Consider the following 10,421-nt stretch of genomic DNA (forward strand, 5'->3'; position numbering starts at 1 on the left):
GCGTTGATCAACTGGGAGATAGTAAAAGTGCTGCCAACCCCTCCAGCCTTATCAATGCACTCACATTCCTCGAGGGTGGTCTTGGAGAAGGTTTGCTTACAAGTACCCACTTTAGCTTTTCCCAAAGGGACTTTGAAGAATTCAAAAACCTTAGTGAGGAGGAACCCGTAAGGCAACCCATGATTTCCATCCTTAAACTCTACCACCTTCTGCATGTGTTCTATCATGATGCCAGGCAGGTTGATAGTTGTGTAGCCATCCAATGCTTCCATGAGAACCAGGTCTTCTCGAGATGTAATTGACCTTCTCTCAGTACGAGGGAGCAAGACCTTGTTCACTAATTCAAACAAGAATTGGTACACTGGAAGGAGGGCCTTCTTGTGTACCCGTTCCCCTTGCTGAACTACCTTATCCTTCACAATAGCATTTCTAAAGTTTGAAGAACAAAAGCCTTGAACAGAAGACAACTCCTCAGTAGGCACACCCAGAATAGATCCCAGCACAACAGAGTCCATCACAAAATCGACCTCATTCACCATCATGCAAATATGATCATCCTTAACTGTGAAGAAATTCAACATAGAAACTGCGCACTTCTTCCTCATACACTTTGGGAGTGTCACCTGTGAACAAGTGCGTCCACTGTTGAAATTCACAAATCTCCACCAATTGTCGCATGCCAGCCATATCCAGAATATCAGGGGCAAAGGTTCTGCCCCAAAGAAACTTCTGTTTCCTCAGGTTTTCCCTTCCAACATCCTTGGTCATACTGACCTTGGCCTTTTTCAAGGAACCAGGTCCTTCACTTGCACTATCCTTCCTTTTCACATGATTTCTTTACACTGTTTCTTTTCTCAGCAGTTTCCCATACACCTTCTCAGACAAGTTCTTACCAGACCCCTCAGCCACTTTTTCTTCAGAATTTTGAACCGTAGGTTTCTTGGAGGATTTAAGGATTCCTCATCCACCTCGTCATCAATGTCCACAACAAGAGCTGTAGGCATCACCTCTTCATGTACTAACTTTTCACCCGTAACTAACCTTCTCCTCTTCTTTTCTTTTTTGCTTTTCTTTAGAGCTGACTCAAGAACCTCCTTCTATTGCAGTCTTGTAGTAGGTCTTTTAGGAGTGGGTGTTTTGGGAGTTGCCCTGCTATTCCTAGTACTAATAAAGCTTGCAATAGCCATATTATCATAGTCTTCTTCACTACCGTCATTCTCCTCCTCAGTCAGAGATCTCATCTCGGGAGCAATAATGGCCAATGGCTCAGCATAGAAGTGAAGAGAGGGAGCGAGATCAGTACTGACCCGGGGTTCTTTAGAAGAATAGGGAGTTTCATACCAAGTAGGAGCATATGGCTCCTCTTGTGTGAATGGATCAGGTCCCTCAGTAGGTTCCCCAGTAGTACTGTCTGGTGCCAGATTTTCAACAGGCACCAATACCCTTCCTTCTTTCAGTAGACAGTCACCTTCCTCCTGAGACCCATTCATTTCAGACACACCTTCATAACCACTATCTACACAACCCTCAACAGCGATTGACAACATATTCTCTATGGCCTCTTGTTCTTGCAAACCCAAAGTGAACTCAGAAGGCATAGGAAAAGCATTACCTATAGAATCGGCGACATTCAAATCAACCTCTGGGGTAGTTCTTGTTGATTCATCATTATTACGACCCATGCCTTGCTATATCTCAGAACTTTCTTCCACTGGCAGACTAGAAATTTCGTGATTTTCTTCTCCCTCAACAGTATCTTCTTCAACCATCTTTTTCGGCGAGGCAGAAGTAGAGGTCACAACCATAAATTTCTTGGGAGTCGATGGTTTGCGACTCCGATGAGAACCGAAACTCGACTGGGTTGGAGAGGAAGCAGAGGGTGGTTGTGACTCTAGCTTAGTGTTTGGACTAGTCGGAACAGGGAGTGTGGGCTCTATCACTGGTGTTTCAACGGATGAGGACACAATGGGGACAATGCTTGGAACATTCTGTGTTTCCTGATTGTTAGACATAGTGGAGTATAGTCAGTTGAAGAAGAGAGTTTGAAGAAGGAAAAAGGGAATTTTGGATTCTTGATCTGAACAGTTCTGAAATGGATTTATTTAAGAGGGGTGAGAGACCGGTTGGGTATCAATTTTGGGTAGTCGGGTCGCTTCATAAAGGGTGAGACGCTTGGATTCAAGAAGCAACAAAAAGGGAACTAAAAATTTTAATGATGTGGCACCATTTCAGCCATTTAAAAAATTGTGCATGAGAGTACAGAGGAACTACTAACCTGTGTCAAGGAAACCAGGTTCCCTGATAGATTTTGCAAATATAAGCCTCATCCTTTGACCAATGTGCAATGCATTAGCTACTTGTTTGCTCTGTAATCGTCATGCGTGTCTACGTATAACGGTATAGAGATGAGTTAGACTTTGCCAGAAAATACTTTTTAGCTATTTTACATGTACATTTCTTCCATAGCCAATCATCGAGGGACCAGGTCCTCAGCTTAATCTCATCAACCCTAGTGCCAAGCGATTCTTTTCAAAATGCTCTATGCTTAGCGCTTTTCCTATCCACCATATACTCAGCATAGTCATTAGCATATCCTATTAAGTCAAGGTTATCTCCTGAGGGAAAGTAGAGAACCAGGTCCTGCATCCCTTTGAGATATCTTAGGATTCTCTTGGAAGCTTTCAGATGAGATTCCTTTGGATTGGATTGAAACCTGACACAAAGACCCACACTAAAACAATATCTGGTCTACTACAGAAGTGACCCTATGATACCTCTATACATTGTCTGATTTATAGGGGAACCGGGTCATCCATGTCTAGACGAGTAGCTGTGGCGATGGGACTGTCAATGACTTTTGATGTCTCCATGTCAAATCTCTTCAACAGCTTCTTGATGTACTTTTGTTGACTTATTATTGTCTCCTTGGGAGATTGCTTCACTTGTAAATCTAAGAAGAAATTCAATTCCCCTATCATACTCATTTCTACCTCACTTCCCATGAGTCTTTCAAATTCTTCACATAGAGAGTCAACTGTTGCTCCAAAGATGATGTCATCAACATAGACTTGCACAATGAGCAGGTTCCTTCCTCGTTTCAAGCGCATTTCTTGCCTTTGATCTTGTTGTGAGATGGTCCAGGTATTTCTGAATGTGATTCTTTCTCTGCATGTGGGGTCCCTTGACCTGCATCAACAACTCTGTTTTCAGCTTCAGTTGTAGTGATTGAGGAACCGGGTTCCTCTATGTCAGTTGGAGATTCAGATGTGCCATTATCATCTGAATCCTTGACCTGACTCATCATGTCAGTTTTTCCATTTTCCATGTCAATGACTTCACCAGGGACAATTGACCGTTCTCCCTCTTGATCAATCTTATCATGTGAATCCTTCCCACATGAGTGGTGAGATTCATCAAAGATCACATGTATACTTTCCTCAAAATATTGCATCGCACACTTTGTGATCCTTGAAGCTTGAGTTGGGCATGCCACGAACCAGGTCCTTATTGACCAGCAAAGTGAAACTTGTATAACCCAGCCTTCTATGTCATAGTTCAACATCATCCTCAACAGCACTCAGACATTTGAGATCACCACTCTTGTTTCCTATGTCACAGATTTGGGAGACACTTAACAAGCTGTACTTCAACCCATTCACGTAGTACACATTTTCAATTGAGTGAGAAGGAGACTTCCCAATTCTTCTAATTCCCAGAATGTATCCCTTTTTCCGTTTCCAAAGGATACACTCCCTCCTTGCAGGGCTTTGAGTGAAAGGAAATCATTTGTGTTTCCAGTCATGTGCTTCAACAACCACTATCTATGTACCCTTGTTGCCTGCTCCCTTTCACTTCTCCCTGCACAAGGAAATCAAGGGTTAGACTTAGGAACCCAAACAAGTTTGGGTCCCTTGTAGTGAGGAAAAGGTCGAATTAAACTTCTTTTTGTCTAGGCAGCAGTATATGTTTTTTAACGGAGGGACCAGGTTCCTTAGCAGTAGTTACTTTCTTAGCAAAAACTTTATTTTTTTATTGAGACTGAACCCTAGCCTTGCAGTTTTCTTAAGGTGCCCATTGTTACCACAGTGAATACAAAGCCAATTATCGGGTATAGTATAGTAACATACTTACTATGAGGGTTGTATGGAGTCTTTTCCCTTTGAAACCCAATTCCCTGCCTGTTTTCCCCATTGTTTATGTACATGGAAGTGATAGCATCAGAGGACCAGGTCCATTTGAGTGATTTTTCATGATCACTCTTGACTCTTCCTAGTTCTTCCTGAAGTTGTTTGTTCTTTTCAAGTTCAATACACACTCTAGACTTCACTGTATTCATCTCATCTTCAATCCTAAGATGTGTTTCATTAGCAACTTCCTTACCTTTGTGAAGAGTCTCATGCCTACCCTCTACTTTCAATTCCTTAATTGTGTCATTCAGATCAACTACTACTGCTAGTAGGTCATCTCTCTCAAGCTCAGTATTAGCGACTCTTTTGGTCAAGACATCTTTTTTTTTTTTTCAAAACTCTTAATAGTTTCCTTCAAATAAACCACCACTACTACTAGATCATCTCTCTCAAGTTCTAAGTTAGCAGCTTTTTCAATTAAAACTTCTTTCTCTTTCTTAGCACACTCAATAGTCTCTTTCAAATCTACCACAACGACTACTAGGTCATCTCAAGATTGTTCTGCTTCTCCTAATTCCACAATTAGAGCATTTTTATCATTTATAAGACTGTGGTATGCATATATTAAAACATTTGCCAAAGACATGAGTTTTTTTGCAGAATAAGATTTCAGATTTCTCTGAACATCCAAAAAATTTACCTCATCATCGTCGTTGTCATCTTCATCATCATCAGACTGAGCCATCAAGGTAAAAATGGAGTCATACTCAGTTGCTTCACTTTCGACTGCCATCATAGAGCTTTCACCTTGCCCATCATCTTCTTCGGATTCGCTGAAAGAGTCTCCCCATGCAGAAAGAGCCTGTTGCACAATGTTATCAGCAACGTCTTTTCTTTTGAATCTTTTGTCAGGAACCTGGTTCCTCTTGGCTGCTTTGTTAGTGTTGTGTTTGTATTGATCTTGCTTGAGAAGAGGGCAATACTTGATGAAGTGTCCTGGCTTGCCGCACTTACGACATATGTCATAACCTTTCGGCTTGCTGGAACTGCCCCCTTTTGGAATGCCTCCATTTCTGTGAACCATTTTCTGAAACCTTTTTGTCAGGTAGGCCATATCAGCATCCTCACCACCTGAGTCATTGCTGTCCGTCTTGGGAACCGGTATCTTCTCCTTTTTCAGCTCTCTTCTCTCATTGTCCTTTTTCTTCATCATTTCATAAGTCTTCAGATTGCCAACAAGTTCGTCCATGGTCAGCTTCTGCAAATCTTTTGCTTCTGTGATAGCATTTACCTTACTTTCCCAAGAGCTGGGCAACACGTAGAGGATCTTTCTCACAAGCTTGTTTCTAGGAATGATTTCACCAAGAGAGTGAAGCTTATTGATGATAGAGGTGAAGCGAGTGTGCATGTCCTGAATGGACTCATCGTCCTTCATTCTGAATAGCTCATACTCAGTGGTTAGCATATCAATCTTCGACTGTTTGACATGAGTAGTCTCTTCGTGTTTTGTTTGGAGAGCCTCCCAGATCTCCTTGGCAGATTGGCAGGCAGAAATCCGGTTATATTTGTCTAGTCCAATACCATAGATGAGGATCTTTTTTGCTCGGAAGTTCTTCTCTATAGCCTTTCTGTCAGCATCGTTGTATTCTTTCTTAGTCTTAGGAACTGACACTTCTGGTTCTCCAATGGTCTTCATAGGAACAAAAGGACCATCACAGATGACATCCCAAAGTTCTGAGTCTTCAGCCATGATAAAATCATGCATCCTTGTCTTTCACCATCTATAGTACTGTCCATTAAATAGTGGTGGTGTGTAGGTTGATTGACCTTCTCAAAGTTTGGTGGAGCAGCCATGAGGATCCTTTTTAGGTGTTAGCCCGATAGAAAGAACCTACTATGATACCAATTGATAGAATTCGAGGGTCCACCAAACTCTATAGAGAACCAGGTTCTCTATAAGTTCCCACAGATATAAGTTCGCTAGAAACCACGCACACTGCAGTAGGTAAATGACAAGAGGAATTTTACGTGGAAAATTTCCAGCTCAACGGGATTAAAAACCACGACCTACCCTTGTAGGATTTCAACTTCACTATGAGCAACTTTCAGATTACAACCTATGTAACCTAGGAATTAACCTCTTAATCCCTCACTAACTTGTAACAACTCTATTACAAGCCACTTTGTAATAACTCTATTACAAAAACTTAATCTCTCACTAACTTGTAATAACTCTATTACAAGCCACTTTGTAATGACTCTATTACAAAGACTTCCAACTCGACTAAACTAGCCAAGACACAAACACAAGGGTTTATGATTTACAAAGGTTTCCCACACAATGCTTCTAACTAAGCGAAGTAGAAATTATAAGTAAAGAACTTTAACAAAGGTGCAACACAACTAAGGACATGTGATGACTCAATTCTGGAAACTGGTCCTTCGTTATGTTGCTCTTTGTTCTTGACGCCTTGAAGGTCACTTGCAGGTTGGCAATACACTTGAGAGAGAGCTTGATTGATTCTAAAGTATACGAGTGTTGTTTTGCCTTTCCTTCATGTTAATATTGCATAAGTGACCTCACTTGAATGATGTAAGCATGTTTGGTACAAAGGCATTCCCCATAAAGTTAACTACTCCACTGTTTACACTGTTGCGTGTGTGCAGAGGAACAGTTACAGTCACTTTACAGCTGTGGGGAGTTGACTGGTACTGTCAGCAAGGGAACTGATGGCGATATGTTCCCCCTGTTATTTCTTGGACTCTGAAGAATTGAACCACGTCCCCGAACTGAGACTTGTTGTTCTTTAAGTACTTGAGGATGTGTATCAGGTTCCTTATCTGGTTCTTGTCATTAAGTTTGTTAGATTATCAAAACATAACAAGGTACATATAACCTATCAGAAATGATTTTTACCTATCTATACTACATACGAAACTTATTTGCCCTCCTTAATCAAGTTTTAACTTAATTACATAGTCATATACAATTTACTAGTTATATACAAATTAGTTTTAAATGAGTATCCCTTCATATTAGGAATTGAATAAGGAATATCAGTTATTTTCCCATATACCTTCTCTCTCTCTCTCTCTCTCTCTCTCTCTCTCTCTCTCTCTCTCTCTCTCTCTCTCTCTCCGTCTCTCTATCTCTCCTTCTCTGTTCTTTCCCCAATTTTCTTCATTTGATGTTGTATATAGTTTTAACGGAATTTATCAATAGATTTTAATCGTTTTACTATAGAGTTTTAACTTAGCAATTTCTTTTCATGTTGCACAATTGGTGTTCGAATTAAAATTGTCAATCAATAAATTTTGAAGGTGTTTGACTCTCTACTATTGACAACTATTAAAAAGTTTTGAAGCTTTGGATTCGAGTTTGGTTCAAAAACTATTATTTGTTTGGATTGGGTATTGTTGCAAATAATTGGAAATATCTTTTGGAGTTTATATCTCAATTTTAAGGGTGTTAAGTAAAGATTGGATTTGATTTTGGCTGAATTTCAGATTGAAACTCGAAGAAGAAGAAGAACACATGATATACAATATACTTACAAAATTGTATTAAAGTTGTTTTATAGTTGTATATAAATTATATTCAAGTTGTATTCTGTTGTAGTTATATATATTTTTATTTAAATATTGTATGAAAGTTAAAAAATAGTCGTATAATATATGAATCGTTGTATGAAATTTGTATTTAAGTTATAAATACTATCTTTTTACATAAAGTTATTGATATGTATCAAAATTGTATTAAGAGAGGAAGTTTTGATTGAAATTTCAGAGAGAAAGAAGAACATACCACATACAAAATATATACAAAATACATTAAAAAAACCATATTGTATAAAATTTGTATGAAAATTATATTTAAGTTGCAGGATGTTATAGTTGTATTTAACTGGGTAAAAATGATATATGAAAGTTGTAGATAAGTTATAAATAATTTATATACTATATAATTAGTTGTATAAAATTTGTTTTTAGTTTATATGTTGTAGATGTATCAAATTTGAATATTTCGATATTTAACTTGTCTGGTTTAGATGATGTCTATCGTCAGTGTCTCTATTGTTTTGGTTTGGCGCTGAGGGATAAACATAAATTACTAGTCAATGGGTGTCTAATCTAGAACATCACTTCTTGATAGATGCCACTCTACATGATTATTTATTGTATATGAATATAATGAAGTTATGAATAGAATGGACGCTGAATCCAAATAATGGAGTTACGAATATAATTTATTGTACAACTTTTGAAGTGATGATGGAGTTATGAATAGAATGGGCGTTGAATCCAAATTGCCGGCATCACGTCTGGTTAGATTATTTATGCATTGACTCTCTCAAACTATTGTATGTGGAGAGAGGTGGTAGAGAATAGAAAATAGAAGAGGAGAGAAAAAAGAAAAAGGATGTAACTGACCTCCCCTAATTTAAAATACTAATAATGGATTGTATATGGAGAGAGGCGACAAAGAATAGCGAAAGAGGAGTGGAGAGACAAAAGAAAAAAAGTTATAACTGAATCCCCTAATTTAAGACATTAATAATGGATTCTATATAAATTGTAAGCAAACCTTGTTTAGGGCGGGTAATACACAAAAGTAAGACAATTTTAATAAATAAGTTTCAAATATTGTATAGGAAGAAAAAAAATCCCTAAGTGGAAAGGGGTCTATTCTTTGACCATCTTTTATCCTATTAGTATATATATATATATATATATATATATATATATATATATATATATACCAGTATCTCAATAAAAGACTATACAGATATTGGGGTTGTGGCCCATTTATGAAGGCCATAGAGCTTAGAAGCCTGTTTGAATTTCAAACCAATTGAATACGAGAAAAGTTACACATTTGGCCGCACATCCAATAATATTAATGGCCCTTATACGCAACTACACACATACACGTACACATAAACACACACACGCATAAATACACATACTTACATACATACACACATACATTATTGATATTCTCAATAGGTTTTCTTCCTAAAAGCCTAAGGAAGTAACTGTCCAAGATCTTCAATCTGAGATAAAACTCCTTAAGGAAGAAATCCGTGAAATCAAAGCTAAACAAGAACTAGATCGTCTTATTTTGCAACAACTCTCTACTAAATTTGAAGAACCTAGACAAACTAAAATCAAACCAGCTGACCAAGAAAATTTATGAGTTCATTCTCACAAATAGCAGATCCTATTTATTCAAATCCTACAAGGATAAGTAGATACAGACATATGTTATTCATAGTACAGGGTGGATTAATAAAATAATCTCACCGAAAAAATGGGGCATGCATCCAGTTAAATACAGAAGACTCTCCCAACCTTTTGAACTGAGAATTTTACAACTATTGTGACTACCATGCGACATAGATGAATGCATTCATTTTTCAGAACTACCTCAAAAAAAATTCATGATTTATTCTTTAGAATAAACAACTAGTCTCTAAATTCCCTTAATGGTTTATGCATGAGCAGTTGCATGTTTATGGTCATAGGGTTGATATCCTCCCTCCACTAGTAAGGAAAGGATATGATTATTTGTGTCGCAGGTTGTTTAGTAAGCAACAAGTACTCATACTCTTCAACTTTCTCATAGATTTTCACATCCCGTAGATTTATTCCCAAAAATCTTTCTTCCATAAACCAAAATGACATAAAGGACTACTATGGTTAGCCCTCTAAGGTCACTCCAAGTGGTACAAATATTGGGACTCATCTGAAGCCTATGTTTCAGCAATCGAAAAATAGTTCCTAGCCAATCCAAAGTATCTGTTGTCACACCCATTTTCTACCCCACAAAAGATATTATGTGAATTGTTGTGGGTTAAAGAGTTTTCCCAATTAAAGTGACATTTTTGAAGTAGGGATTATTTTATTATTCAGAGTCGCCACTTGAAATTTGATTTTTGGGTGTTCTAATTCACCTTTTATTTGAATCCCTATTCAAAGGAAGATTTGACTCTTTTATTATTGGTCTGTAAAAAATAAAGTCCGGGTAAGGAATTCTATTGACCGGGGAGAAGGTGTAAGGCATTCTCCGAGCCCCGTGGTTCTAGCACGGTAGTTTTATTGATTACAACTTGGCTTGAATTAATTTTGGATAAACCGTGGTTTATTGGTTTCCTTGTTTTATCTATCCGCTTTTAATTATTAAAATATGGAATTATCTTTGAAACGAATTGCATGTGTGAATCTGTTTTGTTTATTGTGCCAAAATCAAGTCACGCGTACGTGTACACAATTAATAGCATTTTATTATATTAA

At 37.9% G+C, this 10,421-nt stretch overlaps 1 protein-coding gene across 1 annotated transcript; it reads right to left on the reverse strand.

Moving 5' to 3' along the window:
• Positions 1-4,677: 4,677 nt before the first annotated feature.
• On the reverse strand, positions 4,678-5,877 carry LOC138906246 (uncharacterized). Its single transcript, XM_070194778.1, has one exon. It carries the CDS (start codon positions 5,875-5,877, stop codon positions 4,678-4,680), a length of 1,200 nt encoding a protein of 399 aa, XP_070050879.1.
• Positions 5,878-10,421: the final 4,544 nt, after the last annotated feature.

This window comes from Nicotiana tomentosiformis, chromosome 2 (assembly GCF_000390325.3).
Source record: "Nicotiana tomentosiformis chromosome 2, ASM39032v3, whole genome shotgun sequence".
NCBI classification, from domain to species: domain Eukaryota; kingdom Viridiplantae; phylum Streptophyta; class Magnoliopsida; order Solanales; family Solanaceae; genus Nicotiana; species Nicotiana tomentosiformis.

Coding starts and splice junctions, on each gene's coding strand:
- LOC138906246 (XM_070194778.1), bottom strand. CDS start 5,877: ATGGCTGAAGACTCAGAACTTTGGGATGTCATCTGTGATGGTCCTTTT.